Below are 20,241 nucleotides of genomic sequence, written 5' to 3' on the forward strand. Positions count from 1 at the left end.
ACTAAAAGCTCATAACTTGTCTTGCCGTGTCGTCTAACAACAAGAACTCTATTCATTGTGTAGCATGCATTAGAAATCGCTTCACTCCAAAATGTAACAGGCAATTCTGAGCCAGCATAGTTCTGGCCATTTCAATTAAAGTTCTGTTCTTTCTCTCAGCCACTCCTTTCATCTGTTGAGTATAAGAAGAACTAAACTGTTGTTGAATCCCGCTTTCGTTACAAAACCAATTCTTAAACTCTGTCCTGTTATCTGTTCGAATTATTCTAACCTTCAACTTATATAAAGTTTCTAGTCTAGCGATCAATAACTTAATCTGCTCGAACATATCAGCTTTATTTTTTAACATTACTACCCACGTGAAATGTAACGACCCAAACCAAACCACGACGATTCCCGTTAAATTTCACAACAAAAAAAAAAATTTTCTGGTGCAGTTCACTCGCGCGGCGCGCCAGGTGGGCGCGCGGCGCGCCAAATCACCTGGACAGCCCGCTGTCCCCGGAAGTCAATTTAACGAAAATGTTTGACTAGTTCCCGACACATTTAGCCAAAACGCTTTTAACCGTACATTAATATATGTAAAACTAGCACATAACTAAGGTTTGAGCGAGTTTTACAAAGTGGGGCCCACACGTGCCCAAATTACCCTTTAAGTATAAAAATACAATTTTAGACCATAAAACTCTTAATACAAAACAAAGCCGAGCATGGCAATTGGGGATACACTACCCAATCCTAATAAATCCAAAAGCAAGCCTTCTACGCAAACTATGCAAGTCCTCTAATCCTCGCGCTTACCCGAGCCACCATCCGCATGCAATCTATAAAAAGAGTCAACAACGAGAGGGTAAGCTAACGCTTAGTGAATGATAATATACTACATACATATATATGTATAAAATGAATACGCCACACAAACAAATACCGCATACCGTAGCATCCAAATATAAAGCAACTACACTAAGCATACCGTACAATCTCTAAGCATCAAGCTAAAGGTACAACAACAAATATGAGTCCACCAACGACAAAGTGAACATCTCCAAATGGCTACACCCGGAGGGTTAGCTACAACACAACAATACATTAATATATATAACAATTTAAACGAACAAGGTTAACACCTTTACCCCATACCGAGAACCAAATACCACAATGAAGATTGGCCGAACTACACGAGCCTTAGTAATCCGAACCACACGAGATTACTATCTTCACAACATCGAGGTTGGCCGAACTACACGAGCCTTAGGAATCCGAAACCACACGAGATTACTACCTCAATAAGATGACCGAACTACACGAGTCACCATGAATCCGAACTACACGAGATTCATTTGATAAGATGACCGAAACCACACGCGTCATCGTGAATCCGAAACCACACGCGATTCACTTCTCCAACTCAAACCCACGGTCACGGGATTATAAAATCCACCACATCGGGGCCACAACATCCAAATCACAATCACGTGTGATAATGTACACACGAACGTGTACTTCGCCAAAGATGGTCAACCAAAACGCACAACCGTGCCAATTGGACTTATACAAAAGTCCATCAAGTCCACCTACATGTGAAGTGAGCTCTATAGCCGAGAATCACTTCACCCGACCCGCACCCATCCTACACATACATATGTACATAGGATAATATCACTCACCTTGAAGTCTTGAAGAATGCTTCCAAGTAATCCGCAACTTGCCAATGGAAAATACCTATTCCATTATCACAATTACAACAATACAATTAGGATGGATTTACAAACCAACCCAATTCAACACTTAGTGCAATTTCGACCCAATTGCACTTCCAAGCACAAACCGTGCCCGAACTAACCAAAAATCACTAACACAAGTGAGAATGGTCCTAATAAGCCAATTAAACCCGGACACAAGTGCCAAACACGTGTCATACCCATTTTGACACTTAAACCCTAATTTTGACCCATAAAGGTCAAAATCTCGTCCTTTATAAGTTTTGACACCAAAACACATTTAACTCGGACTTATACTTCAACTTAATCCATTTTAAGTTCGTAAACCTCATTAAGTCACCAAATGGGTCATAATCACCACCAAACCCTAATTTGACCCAAAGTCAAAGTTAGTAAATCAAATAACCCTAAATAGGTTTCAACACTTCCATAATCACTAATCCAAGTGATAAATCCCAAGATTAAAGCCTAATCAAGGCCAAATCGTCAATCAACCCAAAACCCGCCAAGTGACAAGAATAACTAGTCACCATAAATCCATTTCATCACATAAAAGGGTTTTACAACTAATTAACTCAAAACCCTAACTTTATATCAATTTAAACAAATGAAATTCGGAGTTTGAGCTTACCAATACTATCACCGTGTAGCCGAGAACGAAAGGAACAACTTTAAAACCCGAGACTTTGAACGATTCGAGCTTCTTCCTCACCAAAACCTCCAATCTCTCTCTAAACTCTTACTCTCTCTCTAAAATGGATGAAGATGATGAGTGGATGTGAATGGGATCCAAAACTGATCCAAACTAGCTCATAAGCCTCACAAATCCGGCCTCAAGTGAAATTACCCATTTGCCCTTCATTTAAACCAATTAAGAAAACAAGGGATTCTGTCAGCAGCAAACGGCGCGGCGCGCCGAATCCCCGCGCGGCGCGCGACATAACAGAAACAGATTCTTTTGCATTTTAAACTTTATATAAATAATCCGCGAAACCCAATCTCGAACGTCTTAATACACAAACAAGCAAGATAAATATTCGGGTCTTACAACTCTCCCCCACTTAAACTCGATCACGTCCTCGTGATCCTCGTCACTTAACCAAGTGGACCTCACCCTACGGTCCTCGACATAAGTCCCAATCCGACTTTCCTAAGCAATTCCTTTCCAACGAATCGCCTTCCACAACTAAATCGTCACCCGCGATTTATTCAAATCACCATCCGAGCACTAAAACCATGCTCATTCCCTAACATCGGGAAAACTCATCCAATCTCGTACCGAGATATCAATCCCTCAGCGTACTGTTACCGAGTACCATGCTAAAAGTAACCAAGTCTCAACCTATGGTCGACAACCCAAAACGATGAAGACCGAACCAAACTAATCCTTACGGATAACACCAATCGATAACGTCCATTGTAGTGCGCAATACGACCAATACGCAACTACCGTAACATTGTAATCCAACGGTTAAAACCGATAACGCCCAAAACAATCATGGCAACGCTAGAACCCAAGGTGTACAAAATCGACTATTGTCACACCCGTAACAACACGTGAGCGAAACACGGCTATCGCATCACTAATCACACAACATGGTCCTTACGACCCCACCATCGGTGTATCAAACAACCGATAGATCAAACAATACGGTCCTTACGACCCCACCATCGGTGTATCAAACAACCAATGGATCACACAACACATGAAGGCTGGCCGAAAACACACGCGCCTTAGTGAATCCGAACTACACGCGACTCACTACCTTCAACACAACAACAATCGGGAATGGCCGAACTACACGCGCCATAGTGAATCCGAACTACACGAGAGTCACTATCCCGGAGGAATGACCGAACTACACGAGTCAATTGTGAATCCGAACTACACGAGACTCACTCCTCAATACAATGACCGAAACCACACGAGTCATTTGTGAATCCGAAACCACACGCGATCCACTTCCACAATATGATGACCGAAACCACACGCGTCATCGTGAATCCGAAACCACACGCGATCCACTACTATGGCGAAGTCAGCGGACCCGAAGATCATGCTTCACCAAATCTCAACACCGGATAAAGTCAGCGGACCCGAAGATCATGCTTCACCGATCACGTACTCCCGTGATGAAGTCAGCGGACCCTAAAGATCATGCTCCATCACTCAACCGTACCATAATGAAGTCAGCGGACCCCGAAGGTCATGCTTCATAAATCATCAATACCACGATGAAGTCAGCGGACCCTAAAGATCATGCTTCATCGATCACATACGCACTTTCGGCCTCAAACAACGAGTAGTGCAACATCGCGCCCTGCTACACTATAGTGAATCCTAACGGATACCACTAACCATCCCCACAATCGAGCAAGAACCACCTATATCAAACATAGGTACCAAACAATGATTCCCCAAAAGAGAATCCGACACACACCTCCCTTAACCGAAGGATTTCACCTTGCTCACCAAACACGTCCATTATCTCTCAACGAGATTTACCACATTACCACCTCAGTGGTAATTCCAATCCAATATCATAAGTACAATTTAACCAAAATTGTACTCTACCACAAGTTGACCAAAACTAGGTCTCGACGAAATTTCCGGATCTACCAAAAGCATCATCCGAAATATCACACTAAAACTTCCTCATGCGGGAGTGCGACTCCTCCACTTGGAACCACGTTCCTATAACACAATTCGTACAACCGTACAATGCTACCGAAGGTAGACTTTACCAACAATTGGGTACACGCGACCCATCCTACATCTTGCTCTAACCTCGAGCACACAAAGGATTTCAAATGATCCTTAGACACTTCAAACGAAAAGTGTACCACGATTTCGCAAACCATACTCTCGCAATCATCCAATTGCTTAGTTTGTCAAGTTTCACCTAGTCACTCATGTACCTAAGGGTTTCTCCCGGGACCCTAAGTACAATGTAACCACAACACAATCGGAGTCGACACCACGCTAGTAGGTATAAAAGAGGCACCTAATGTCGCGTCATAAAGACTCCATTACCAACACACATCGAGATTTTAAACACTCGAACTCAAAGGTTCCAATCAACCGACGAACCTCGTGGTTCATCAACTTCAACACACAAGTGAACACGCGCTTAACAATCGAACACCAAAACCATTTCCGTGGCTTGGTAGAAACATACCCCAAATACTAAGGAATGCTTGGTTGCACCAAGTCTTACGCCCTTCACCCGACAATCAAACATCACCTTAGGGTACTTCCATTAGGAACGTCACCCATAGCATAACATACACAACAAAGGCATGCAACTCAAACTCAAACGGCATTTAATAAATAATCGAAAGACATATTTATCAAAATTAAACGTACCTTAACGTCTCCTCGCCGCACCCGTCCCCGCTAACTTGGGACATTCCGACTTACGATGTCCTTCCTTTTGGCAATTGAAGCACACCATACTACCACCCTTTGGTACCGAACATTCCCAAGACTTGTGACCCCTCACGCCACAATTGTAACATCTAGCCGTACTAGAATCCGATATACCCGTTCGCGTACCACCCGTGCTCACACTCGGACCCTTAGTCCTCTTACTCGGAGCACCATAAGAAACAACTCTTCTCTCACTTGAAGATTCACCCCTATTCGATCGTGAATACGACTCGAAACCTCTAGCCAAGTCGAATAATTCCGAAAACGATTTCGCTTGACCCCGACTAATCTTACTTTTCAAGTCATCATTCAAGGTCCGATAGAAATCCCCCATTAACAAACGATCATTCCCCAAATACTCCGGACAAAAACGAGCCTTTGCCATAAAGGTCGCCTTAAGAGTACTCAATTCCATAGATCCTTGTCGCAAATTTCGCAACTCATTACGCAATTCCCACAAATCGGCCGAAGTCCGGAACTCCTCAAAGAATTCCTCCTTAAACTCGTCCCACGATAAGGCCATAAACGTCTCGCCACCGACAAGATCAATCTTACCATCCAACCAATCCCTTGCCCTACCACGCAACAAACTCGTAGCGAGTCTCGTCTTCCTCTCGGGAGGGCAATCAATAGTACGAAAACACCCTTCGACATCCGAAATCCAAGTTGTGCTCACCAAAGGATCCGGTTTTCCGTCGTACATCGGGGGTTTAGTCCTCATGAAGCTTTTAAGATAACGCTCCATTTCACTACTACTTTGAAGTTCGGAATACCTCCTTTCCATTCTTTCTTCTAACGCACTTATTCGCTCCGCAACGGCGGCCGCAACCCTAGCGTTAAACTCCACGTCATTCGCCTCGGTCTCGTTTCGCGTCGTCATTCTAAAGAATGCAAAACGATTAGTCCACGAACGTGTAAAACCGTACGCACGACACAGCCCTATCTTGCTAAACACTCATCGTACATCACTTGTTAGACACGATTTGCACCCGTAATAAGGTTTGCAAGTTCTTATTACGCACACATGCCGCATCGACTCGTTAGTACAACGACCGTCTCGCTCGATGATATACACAAACACAACCAAAATTCTACGCGGTACAAACACACGCGAGAATTATTATCACAACACAACAACATATTAATAATATCCGCATTACTAATATAAACGTTAGTCAACCTATAGCCAAGGCACTAACCAAACCCATTCCGACCCGTAATCCTACAAGTCCCGCAACAATTTAAGCACACACAAGTCTAAGTCTAGGCACCTATCTCAAGTCACCTAAATCCCTTAGACCATGCTCTGATACCACTTGTAACGACCCAAACCAAACCACGACGATTCCCGTTAAATTTCACAACAAAAAAAAAATTTTCTGGTGCAGTTCACTCGCGCGGCGCGCCAGGTGGGCGCGCGGCGCGCCAAATCACCTGGACAGCCCGCTGTCCCCGGAAGTCAATTTAACGAAAATGTTTGACTAGTTCCCGACACATTTAGCCAAAACGCTTTTAACCGTACATTAATATATGTAAAACTAGCACATAACTAAGGTTTGAGCGAGTTTTACAAAGTGGGGCCCACACGTGCCCAAATTACCCTTTAAGTATAAAAATACAATTTTAGACCATAAAACTCTTAATACAAAACAAAGCCGAGCATGGCAATTGGGGATACACTACCCAATCCTAATAAATCCAAAAGCAAGCCTTCTACGCAAACTATGCAAGTCCTCTAATCCTCGCGCTTACCCGAGCCACCATCCGCATGCAATCTATAAAAAGAGTCAACAACGAGAGGGTAAGCTAACGCTTAGTGAATGATAATATACTACATACATATATATGTATAAAATGAATACGCCACACAAACAAATACCGCATACCGTAGCATCCAAATATAAAGCAACTACACTAAGCATACCGTACAATCTCTAAGCATCAAGCTAAAGGTACAACAACAAATATGAGTCCACCAACGACAAAGTGAACATCTCCAAATGGCTACACCCGGAGGGTTAGCTACAACACAACAATACATTAATATATATAACAATTTAAACGAACAAGGTTAACACCTTAACCCCATACCGAGAACCAAATACCACAATGAAGATTGGCCGAACTACACGAGCCTTAGTAATCCGAACCACACGAGATTACTATCTTCACAACATCGAGGTTGGCCGAACTACACGAGCCTTAGGAATCCGAAACCACACGAGATTACTACCTCAATAAGATGACCGAACTACACGAGTCACCATGAATCCGAACTACACGAGATTCATTTGATAAGATGACCGAAACCACACGCGTCATCGTGAATCCGAAACCACACGCGATTCACTTCTCCAACTCAAACCCACGGTCACGGGATTATAAAATCCACCACATCGGGGCCACAACATCCAAATCACAATCACGTGTGATAATGTACACACGAACGTGTACTTCGCCAAAGATGGTCAACCAAAACGCACAACCGTGCCAATTGGACTTATACAAAAGTCCATCAAGTCCACCTACATGTGAAGTGAGCTCTATAGCCGAGAATCACTTCACCCGACCCGCACCCATCCTACACATACATATGTACATAGGATAATATCACTCACCTTGAAGTCTTGAAGAATGCTTCCAAGTAATCCGCAACTTGCCAATGGAAAATACCTATTCCATTATCACAATTACAACAATACAATTAGGATGGATTTACAAACCAACCCAATTCAACACTTAGTGCAATTTCGACCCAATTGCACTTCCAAGCACAAACCGTGCCCGAACTAACCAAAAATCACTAACACAAGTGAGAATGGTCCTAATAAGCCAATTAAACCCGGACACAAGTGCCAAACACGTGTCATACCCATTTTGACACTTAAACCCTAATTTTGACCCATAAAGGTCAAAATCTCGTCCTTTATAAGTTTTGACACCAAAACACATTTAACTCGGACTTATACTTCAACTTAATCCATTTTAAGTTCGTAAACCTCATTAAGTCACCAAATGGGTCATAATCACCACCAAACCCTAATTTGACCCAAAGTCAAAGTTAGTAAATCAAATAACCCTAAATAGGTTTCAACACTTCCATAATCACTAATCCAAGTGATAAATCCCAAGATTAAAGCCTAATCAAGGCCAAATCGTCAATCAACCCAAAACCCGCCAAGTGACAAGAATAACTAGTCACCATAAATCCATTTCATCACATAAAAGGGTTTTACAACTAATTAACTCAAAACCCTAACTTTATATCAATTTAAACAAATGAAATTCGGAGTTTGAGCTTACCAATACTATCACCGTGTAGCCGAGAACGAAAGGAACAACTTTAAAACCCGAGACTTTGAACGATTCGAGCTTCTTCCTCACCAAAACCTCCAATCTCTCTCTAAACTCTTACTCTCTCTCTAAAATGGATGAAGATGATGAGTGGATGTGAATGGGATCCAAAACTGATCCAAACTAGCTCATAAGCCTCACAAATCCGGCCTCAAGTGAAATTACCCATTTGCCCTTCATTTAAACCAATTAAGAAAACAAGGGATTCTGTCAGCAGCAAATGGCGCGGCGCGCCGAATCCCCGCGCGGCGCGCGACATAACAGAAACAGATTCTTTTGCATTTTAAACTTTATATAAATAATCCGCGAAACCCAATCTCGAACGTCTTAATACACAAACAAGCAAGATAAATATTCGGGTCTTACATGAAACGCGAGTATTCATCCGTAACCACCAAGCAATATGAGTGACCAGTTATACTCTTCTTGTTAATTGGATCAAAGAGATCCATATGAAGAAGCTCAAGAGGAATATCAATGGAATGATGTTTCTTAGCTTTGTGTGATTTCTTTGACTTTTTTCCTTGCTTGCACTACAAACACTGTGATGACCCGTCCTAATCCACCTGGACGAATACATCAACATCTGGTCCCATTGCGAGGTTTTGACCTCTATGTGATACGTTTTGTAACATTGCATTCGTTTGAAAAGGTATTTCATAAATGAATATATAAATTCTAGGTTTTTAACATCTGATGATTTTTACGTATAGACAATCACCATTTAAATGGTTTACAATAATACATCTATTGACAATACAGTCAAAATAAGGTACATGGTAATGGTTTGGTGAATGCAAGTTTCTTGTATATAGCATGTATGACTCCAAGCACATAACTTGTATCACGTATCAGCAAACAGCGGAAGACTTCTAGAAACCTGAGAATAAACATGCTTCAAGTGTCAACACAAAGGTTGGTGAGTCCATAGTTTTAATATTACACATAATCCGTATATCAATGTGGATTACAAAAGTTCAGTTGTTTCATTCAAAACGTTTATCAATATGTTTTAAATAAAAGGTGGACCACAAGATTTCAGTTGTTTCATCCGAAACGTTTATCAATCGGTTCTACAAAGTTGAGCACCCTGGTAACTAAACTTTAATATTTATATAATTTGTACCCTTTGTATAATCATCTTAATAATACACGCAAACCAACGTGTACGCTTCTCAAATAGCATACGTTCGTTAAAAGGCTAGTGCTCTAGCTCGGACGGGGATATCAAGCCCTATGGATCCATATATAACTACTCGCGCCCACCAGTTTTTATAACCGGCAGTTACTAGTTACCAAAGCTAAGGGATTTTCGGTTCAAACTCAGTGTAGAATTTAGTATGTACTTGTATCCATTGCGTTTAAAATAAAGTGCGTGTATTCTCAGCCCAAAAATATATATTGTAAAAGCAATTAAAAAGGGATCAATGAAACTCACTGTTTAATATTGATATACAATATTGTAGGAAAGCACGTAGACGCATCGGAGATGATAAACACGAGGTTTGCTTCACAAAAATACCCCCGAACATTACCCATAACCTCCTTGGTAATAACCCATATTTTCCCTAGCTCTAGCTCGCTTGGAAACTCGTTTTGAAAATTACTTGGACAGCACTCCGTCGTAATATTTTATGTACATTATTATTTTTGTATCGCAAAAATAATAACACTAATAATAAAAATAATAAGATTAATAATAATAATAATAATAATATAATAATAATAATTATAATAATAATAATAATAATAATAATAATAATAATAATAATAATAATAATAATAATAAATATTATACGGAGTAATATATGTGAAAAAAATGGAACGAATTCGACTGAATTTATAGATGTTTTCTGGATCCAGCTTCCATGCGATCGCATGGAGTTTCTTTGGTATGCTCATGCGATCGCATGAGCTTAAATGACAGCTCAAATTTGATTTGTTTTGTAGTTCGTCGACATAATTAAATATTAATATAATATATATAATTTATATAATTAATTATATATTATATTAAATTCACGTGCATAGTTGATTTGAAATTTTCGTTCCGATAAGTGGTACGTCATCACTCGACTTATGTCCCGGTTCCGGTTTCTCGAACGCATTTTCGTACGCTTAGGAAACTAGTACTTTTCGTTTTGTGACTCGTACCTTTGTCACAATATAAACTTAAATTATCCCTAAATTATATCACTCAAATTATAACTTATACATTTGAGTGTTTTGGTCATTTACTTCTATAAATCATCGTCTCGCTATTTGTTAAAATACATTTTAAAATAGTGTTTTACTGTAGCAAAGTTACTGTAGCAAAGTCAATTTTTACTGTAGCAATTCACTGTAGCAAAGTCAATTTCACTGTAGCAAATAGTGATTTTCGAAAACACTGTTCCATTTTGAGTAATGTGGCAATTTGAAAACACTGTAGCAAATTAGTGTTTTACTGGTTCATCTTAAACGCTTTAGTTAACTTATCTAAATATCAATCGAATCAATAAACGAATGTTACTATCGTTTACTAAATAACTTGAAATCATATATATTCAAATAGATATATAAACCAATAAGTTTAATGTATGGTATCATGCAATTAAAACTTTGTTACGTTTTCAAGTTATAGTATATATATGTATCTATTTACATATAATGGTTCGCGAATCGTTGAGAACAACCGAAGGGTAATTGAATAGTTCAAAATTTTGAGATTCAACTTCATACGCTTTGCTTATCGTGTCGAAATCATTAATCATTTAAGATTAAGTTTAAATTTAGTCGAAATTTCCGGGTCATCACAAACACCCTTCTGGAACATGAAAACCTTTTACATTATTACCTTCAACCAACCCATTGTGAACTAAATGGTTCATCTTCCTGAAGCTCAAATGACCCATTCGTTTATGCCATAACACAGACTCTTGCTCAGTTACTTTGGTCACAGATGCTTGATGCCCTGTAGCAGCATTAACGTAAGCCTTTGACATATCCAGAATATAAAGGTCTTGACTTCTTGGTGCTGTCATAAGAATCATATTCTCCGGGATTTCATATTCTTTCTTCAAAATGTAACACAGATGATCATCGAACAACAATTTATGCTTTTTTATCACAAACTTGTGAAACAGACAGCAAGTTATTCGACATCTCTTTCACGTAATTCACTTTGTCAAAACTAACTGAATTGTTAGTAATCATGCCTTGAGCTGTAATATGACCACCTTGATCACCTGTAAAAGAAAAGTCATATTCCCTGTCATGCGTCGGGACGCCCCACTGTAAACAATCCAGGTATTGTTGTGTGGACTTTAGGCGACCTGCAAAATAAATTGAAAAGATTAGTTTTCATGGGATACCCATGCTTTAGCAGCAATGGGTTTCCCGTTAATGTTAGTAATGCCCTCATCCTTCCAACATCCCTTAGAACCCTCAGCAGTTCCAGAACTGCTAGCACCATTCACATCCCCTTTGGTTTTCCATATCTGATTTTTATTCATAAGTCTCCTATAATAAAAGCTAGTTTGAGCAACCTTATTCTTATCAGACATGGGAGTACTCACTTGTTTTTCAGACTTACTAGACGCAGGTTTAAAAAACATTTGATTTCTCTTAGGAGAAACTGACCTTTTGTTTTGAAAACGTTTAGGTGGACTCAGTTCAATTCCCCTACGGGGTACTGAAAACCTTTTAGAACAATGCCAAGCCCAGTGATCCTTTTCCCCACAATGCAAGCACGTATGAGAGCCATTATTACAGTTATAATCAAATCTAAGATTCCTTTTATTCGGAGGTCTAGGTCTATCCACCGTAGGGGGTGTCCTAGTCCTAGCAGGAGCCTTAACTGGTGACCTGCGTACAGGAGGAACATACCTAGGAGGAGAATCATCATTCCCAGGTTTAGGTTCACTAGGTGGTTTCATGTAATCATCATCCTCTAGGTTAGGTCCTTTAGTAAACTTAATTGGGGACTTATTAAAAATCCTAACAGGTTTCTTATTCAGTGGGTTTTTCAAGATTGTAACAGGCTTAGGAGTTGAACTACCAGTACTATTCACATCTTCTTTAACACTCTTAGAAGTCTTAGGCTCAACCACATCTTTTCCCTTATCCTTATTAGTCACAGGTTGGGGTTCCTTGAGGAAATCCTCATCAAAAGGATTCTCAGGAGGCACAACTATGTAATCATTATTAAACGGAGGAGGACATTCATTGTACCCAACCCTGCCCACCTTTTCCACCTTTGGTTGATAATACTCTAGCACAAATGCAGATCTTTTAAACATAACTACCTTTTCCCTCTCAGTTTCAAAGTCTATCCTAAGGGATTCTTTTTCTCTTTTCAGGGAGTCTATCTTTGCAATGTGTCTCATATTGGTCTAGGTGTTTAAGATTACAGTAGATTTCAAATCTATCACCTGATTCTCTAAAGTATGGATGATACCCCTAAGCTTTTTCTCTCTAATCCTATAGTACATGTTATCCTCATATTGTTGCTTAAGAGTTGCACAATTTTTCTTAAGGAAAGCATTATTCTCTTCTAGGGCAACACATTTATCACATTTAAGGCAAATACTAGTTAACTCTCTAACCTGTTCTTCTAAGGCAGCACACTTATCACATACAGGGGTAGAATGCATAAGATACTTCAGTTCTTGTTCTAAACTAACACAGTACTAACAAACAGTATTAAGATTAGAATTCAAATCAGTTCGTACCTTAGGTTTGTCAGAAGATCCAGCCATAAATGCATAATGATGAGACGGTTCACCATTTGATTTCGATTCTGAACTAGAGCTATCTGACCTTACCATCACACAGTTCACTTTCTTATCCAGACCAGCAACGACATTAGAAACTTCCTGACTCTCTGAATCACTACCACACGACGAACTACCCTTTCCATACGAGCACCAGTCGAACTTAGAAGTTGATTCATCATCTGAAGAAGAAGAACCACTTTCATCATTCCATACTTCACCATCATTATGATTTGCCCACATGAATTTCTGGGTAACCCTCTTGTTCACATACCCACGTCGCAAGTAATTTGTCCAATACCATGCACGATCAATCCTTCTATCCATGATACAAACATAACACTTGCAGCTCTTTAAATCACTCGTACAACCTACTCTCTCTCTTTCTGCTTTCATCTTTTCAGACTCCTCCTCATATTTCCTAGCAATGGTCACATTAGCATGAAGATCAAAGGCATATGTCACACCGATAGACCAATCAAAAGCTTCCTCCTCGTAAGAAGCGGCCATAGCTTTTGAAGATTCATCCACTATCGGGATATTAACCTTGTTCTTGGGTTCTCTATTCTGGTTGGGAAACGGATTCTTATAACCTGATTTTTTAGGCGTAGTGCAATTTTTCTTGAAATGACCCAGCTCATCACAGTTGAAACACCTCACCTTATTCATATCAAACCCAAATTTTGTTTCCTTGTTAATACCCAAGGTTTTCTCTCCCGTTTTTTGAAGATATTTATTGGCTCTCCTAATCACACTGCCCATGGCCAAAAGAATATCCATCTTCTCTATTTCATCCTTATCAATCTGTTCATAATCTTGTGCATTCAAATGACTATTACCAATATGTCCACTCAGCATATCATTGTAAGAATTAACCATCATAGCTACTAAAGCCATATTTTATTCAACTCCCTTAAGTGTTCTTGTCCGAATATTATCTGTTCTAAGTAACTCAGCACTATCATCTTTGCTGGAAGTTGAATGTGCAACAACTCTTTGAGGAGAATCACTGAATGTCTTAGATTTATTAGTAGTCGTAAATGCAGTTTGAAGAGGAGCATGGGTCTTAGAATTTCCCGAAGAAGGGGTCTTTTGTGGTGCCTCGAGTCTCTTCATTCGTTCATGTAACTCTAATTCCTTATCTTGCAGCATAGTGACAATGCTGCTGAATGATTTATCTAATATTGAACACGTGGCTTCAATCGGTAAACCTTCTCTAAAACATTGAACAACCTTCTTATTCGGATGGACAATATCAAATCTCTTCATCTTAGTCAACAAATGCCTATATCTAGCAACTGCAGACGCCAAACTCTCATCAGCAAGAACTGCAAAATCTTTCCATTCTTTCTTAGCAACTTTCCCTTTTCTTTTCTTGTACTCCTTACTACCCTCAAACTCAGATTCTATAGCGGTCCATATTCCATATGAAGTAGTGTGAAGCTCAAATTGGTGGAAAATATCCTTGCTAAGACCTTGTGTTATGTGACTGTAAGTTTTGCATTCTATGGCATAATCATCCCTTTCGCCTTCACCAAGTTCCTCCGGTGTTTTAACCTATCCACCTTCCTTTTCTGGAAACTTATACTCAGTTTTAAGACAGTTAAACATCTTGGTGTTGATTCCATCAAGTGTGATAAGGAATCTAGGCTTCCATTCTGCGTAATCATCTAAATTGTTTAATCTCGGAACCCTAGAAATAGTCCCTAACTCATTTTCTGATTTCAACAGCTTATGTAAACCCGAGACTGAAGCACCAACCATGGCTGATTGAGTTTATGATAATTCGTTGTCTGACATTACATCCGTACAGTTATATCACACGGTTAAAGTATCCGTACGGTTAAGGAGCCCGGTTACAAAAGAAATACGGTTACAATGCACGATTGCAAAGTAGTCCGGTTGCAATGCGCGGATAGGGTATCTTAAGGTTCACGGTTACTTAAAGTTCACGGTTACACTGTACGGATGCGTTATCCGTACGGTTAGGGTTCACGGATGCAGGGTCTTCCGGTTGCAGTGTCCGGATGTGGTATCTTTGCGGTTTGAGTATCCGGGTGGTTGTGTCCGTACGGTTACAAAGTGTATCCGTACGGTTGAAGTTCTTAAGGTTGCATGTCAGAAAATAGCACGAAAAATAGGGTTTTGGGGTTTATTCGATCCAGTAGTCAATCCAAACCTAAACCTTTAATGCTTTATGTTCAAGACACCGTTTAGACCTTCTGTAACACCAACCAAATCCAAAAACACAATCTTATCATACAAAAAATTGCAATTTTGATGATTTATTACCCAAACCAAAAACCCACCAACCAAAAACAATTTTGACACAAAATTAATCCGATTAACAGACACCTAACGCAACGCTCTGATACCACTTGTAGGATCGATTAACCAGTATTAATTGATCAATATCAACAATATCGAGTGCGAAAATCTCGATATTGGGTTTTTATGTCAAAACAAATAACCCTAATGATGATCTAGTCGTATGAATGACTTAGAATAAGTGTTAGATCGTTTAGAACATGTAGGGAACTGCTAGCATCGATTGGATACGGCTCAAAGGGTTTATAGTACGTAACCCTAACAAGAAACCCGTAATGGACTATATATACACCCAGCTGATGTATCCGTACGGATGCATTCTGCATCCTTGCGGTTACACTATGTAACCGTGCAGTTACACTTGTATCTGTACGGATGCTTCCTGCATCCCTGCGGATGCTCAGAACTTGTGATATTAACATTAACGCAATACAAACCATAAGTAATCACAAATGTTCATTACAATTTAACTTATTCTCGACATTACATGAACTAGGGACTTATAATGCACCAACAAGAGTGAAACACTCTAAGAGTAGAGAAAGTTCTCACTTTTTTCTGTTTGACTGATAAAGAAATTGCTTCAAAGAGGACCTACGACCAATAAGTAGGAAAAAATTTTGTAAGATAAAATAAAATATATAAAAAAAAAGAGATGCCGTGAAAATGGTAGAATCAAATTTTCATGGGTCTTAAATCATGCCTGGATTCAATTTAGGCTCTAAGTTGTAGTCAAGTCGCCAATAAATCGATCGGCGATGGTTGTTGACTCAAATAATAGAGCCGAAACCAAAGTAACAAATACAACATAAATATGCAAACCTCTATTAGCCCATTTCTTATTTGCAGTTCCGAATCTGTATAACCTCAACATTACAAAAGAAATCTATATAAAATAAGATGTTCATAGTTAATGTAAAAACAGAACAAAAAAATGTTTAACCTGAAAATTTCCTTACGATTCAGTTTCTTAATCTGCAAATACCGACTTAAAGAAACAAAAACAACCAAAATTTACAAAATATAGATCATCAAAATCGAAATAAATAAAATGGTGAAGTGAAACGCTAAAAATAAAGTGTAAACAATAGTACCTGATAACGTAAAGTAAAATAACAGCAGAGAGGAAAGAAAAATGATGATGAAAATGTTCAGAGAAATGGAGCAAAGCATAAACCCACTACCGTACGACACCACCGGGCGGCTCGCCTGAGTGCCCGGTCTTTCTCTGCCGCCGCCATTGTGGTTCATTTGAAGAATTTCAGTTGACAGATTAATTGAAACGCATATATACAACAAAATCCTCATTACAAGGAAATCAATTTTGTTAGCGGTTTATTTTGTCATATTATAGGTCCATTTGTACCCGAGTTTCAAGTGGGGTTTGGTGACAACTCATTCGAAGGAAGTAAACATGATAGTGAAGATGACAACACAGGGGAGATGAATTCTTTCGATCTAAGTAAAATATTGGCAGCTACCAACAACTTTTCACTGGATAATAAGCTCGGTGAAGGTGGTTTTGGTCCCGTTTACAAGGTAACATACTATATTTTCGATCTTTATACATAACTTATATTACTTCACTTCAATTTTTGAACCAAGTATATGTATATGTTTGCACAATTTGGATATTATTAATAGGGTATACTAGAGGATGGAAAAGAAATAGCTGTAAAACGGCTGTCTTGTAACTCTGGGCAAGGTCTTGTAGAGTTCAAGAACGAAGTAAAGTTAATTATAAAACTTCAGCACAAGAATTTGGTTCGGCTTTTGGGTTACTGTGTAAAAGGGCTCGAACGAATTCTCATCTACGAGTTTTTGGTTAACAATAGTCTCGACACCTTTCTTTTTGGTTAGTCTTAGTTTGTTCTTCCATCACAAGAATATATATTGTCACATTTGTCTCTCATAGCTTGAGCTTTACTTAATTAATTGGATCGTTAATGAACTAATGATACAGATCCAAACAAGAGTAAAGAGTTAGACTGGCCTAAGCGTGCCAATATTGTCATTGGAATTGCAAAGGGACTACGATACCTACATGAAGACTCACGGCTCAAAATTATTCATCGGGACTTGAAAACGGGCAATATTCTTTTGGACGACGAGATGAACCCAAAAATTTCAGATTTTGGCACTGCTAGAATTTTCAAAGGCAAACAGATGGAAGCCACAACCATGAGAATTATTGGAACTTAGTAAGTTACAAATGTGTTTTAGCATGTAATTATGCGCACCGCTAGAATTATGCGCACTTCACCCGGTTACGGGTCTCGTCGCTCGGGGGCTCGTCACCCAGGGGTTGTACTCGCTAGTGGGGGCCCAATGGAGTTGTCGCTAGGGAGGTTTCCTCTGCGAACGCATATATTTTTTTCTATTCTCCGTAGTGAGATATATAGTGTGTTTTGTGTATCCTCATCATAGTTCTGAGGTTCAACCCTCACTGGCATATTTTGTGGTGTTAGGAATTTATGGACCCAACAACGATCACCAATCAATAGATTGTGATCTCACAAACGACAAACGGACAGAATAAATGCAAGAAAAGTAAAAGACACAAGAATTTACGTGGTTATATGCAATCGGTATGATTGCTTTAGTCCACGGGCAACTAGAGAGCTTTTTTATTGATTTTTCGTACATGAGTTTACAGAATACAATGGGTATATTTATAGTGCTAATCAAAATTAGGAAACAAATTAAATAACTTGCTGGCCACGAACAATGTCGCGTTTCGCGACACCCCATCGCGTTTCGCGACAGACTGCATCCACACGCGACCAACTTGATCAAAATGCGATAGCCATCGAGTCTGACCACTGCCTCATTTGTCGCGTTCCAGCTTCATGTGTCGCGTTCGAAACTGTCGCGTATCGCGACAAACCACACCCGAACGCGACCAGATACCTGTTTCATTGTTTTGATCTTCTTTGCACATCCAACATGTGGTGCCTGAAAAGGGTTTCTGACACGAGATAACTCGGTTAGACTACGTAGCATAACAGGGAAAACCTTATCTGTTTGGTGTATTTTGTGTTTCTAAATTCTAAAGCGTTAGCAATGCAAAGGTGTTTTGGTCTAATAGTACCCTAATTTGAATTAACCATTTTTTACTACAAATCGTTGAAGTCACTTAACACATACTCATTGTAAGTTCCATTAAATTTCTTTTATCGCAACAGTGGATACATGGCACCTGAGTACGCAATGGAAGGACTATTCTCGGCAAAATCGGATGTCTACAGTTTCGGTGTGTTAATGTTAGAAATCATTTCTGGACAACGTAACAACAAGTTTATTTACAATGACAAGCCCAGAAACTTCGTCACTACGGTAAGCGTATCACGTCTTCTACTATAATTTGGGTAACTTATAGTACTGTTTATGTTGTCTATTGAATGTTTAAACAATTTTTTTATATTATTGAATCTGATTGTTAAAGGCATGGCACTTATGGAATGAAAATAATGGAGAAGAGTTGATTGATCGTTTCCTAATTCAAGAGTGTCCAGTTAACGACATTGTTAGATGGATTAATATTGCGTTGTTATGTGTCCAAGAAGACCCTCAAGACCGTCCAACAATGTCAGCGGTTGTTTTCATGCTTGAAGGCCAATGGTCTACAGAACTTCCCAGACCATCAGAACCTCCAACATCCTATGCTATATTTAAAGCGTCCGAACAAACTACTTCCTCATCTACAGCTACAGGTGATGTAAGTGAACACCTTTCTGTCCATCTAGCTATTTCTACTAGTAGTTCTTGTTAAGTAAGCAGCACATATATGTAGTTCGATTGGTGTGATAATTTTACTTTCGTGTATATTATGTAACGTTAAAATATATGAAAATTTGTAGAATTGTATTTTTGAGTTTTTATTTGTACACATCATTTCATGTTAGTGACTTGGTCAGTGTATTTGAAACGAAGTATTAGCATATTACTCGTATATAGGTTAGTTTCAGTTTTTTTTTTAATATCAATCAATATTGGGATAATTACTCGGAGGTATGGAAAAAATTGTAAAAAGCACGTACAGTTATACAATATCTGCCTTATAACTAAAAGCAATAACTATAAATCCGCCACACAATTAGGCAATATGGAAGTCCCAAAAGGGTTAGTTATATAAGTCATTATGTTAAAGTTAAGTTCTATACTATGAAACCCATATGCCATACAAAGTAATAGGCTATTATTTATGTTCACGAAATCTCAATTGAGATAAGACAAGATCTTGAATTTCGAAGAAATCAATTCCATTTTTTTCGGGTCAGTGAAAATGGCTATTGGAACAAGTCTGATCGAACTAGTTGGAGCTAGCAAGAGGAGGATGTATGGAACAAGCAATGGAAGGAGACTCGATATGATATCAAGTTATGACTTTGACCCTAGAAAGTTATCCGATGTGGCCGGTCAAAGTCAAGTCACAATTATGAATTCGTATGGCATATGGAAAGGAGCGAAACCGACAACTATTTTAATATTGGTGATTCGGTTCACTTGGTTGTTGAGTACATTCTGTGGTGGTTTATGCTCAGCCTGTTTGGCCTTGTTGGAACATGCCCACCATACTCAAAATATGAAAAGTATACAAAGAACAAAATATAGAGAGTAAAAAGAACAGACTATTTCTAATTCTCTGCTTATG

At 39.2% G+C, this 20,241-nt stretch overlaps 1 protein-coding gene across 1 annotated transcript in view; it reads left to right on the plus strand.

Moving 5' to 3' along the window:
• The window catches only part of LOC139855123 (cysteine-rich receptor-like protein kinase 15), a 51,868-nt gene extending 32,509 nt beyond the window's left edge, over positions 1–19,359 (plus strand). Inside the window, exons 3-7 of the mRNA XM_071844372.1 lie at positions 16,942–17,126; positions 17,232–17,442; positions 17,551–17,788; positions 18,773–18,923; positions 19,033–19,359. Of these exons, the coding sequence (XP_071700473.1) occupies positions 16,942–17,126; positions 17,232–17,442; positions 17,551–17,788; positions 18,773–18,923; positions 19,033–19,359 (1,112 nt within the window). The remainder of the gene's footprint in view (positions 1–16,941; positions 17,127–17,231; positions 17,443–17,550; positions 17,789–18,772; positions 18,924–19,032) is intronic.
• The last annotated feature ends 882 nt before the right edge of the window (positions 19,360–20,241 follow it).

The sequence above is a fragment of the Rutidosis leptorrhynchoides genome, chromosome 6 (genome assembly GCF_046630445.1).
Source record: "Rutidosis leptorrhynchoides isolate AG116_Rl617_1_P2 chromosome 6, CSIRO_AGI_Rlap_v1, whole genome shotgun sequence".
NCBI lineage: Eukaryota > Viridiplantae > Streptophyta > Magnoliopsida > Asterales > Asteraceae > Rutidosis > Rutidosis leptorrhynchoides.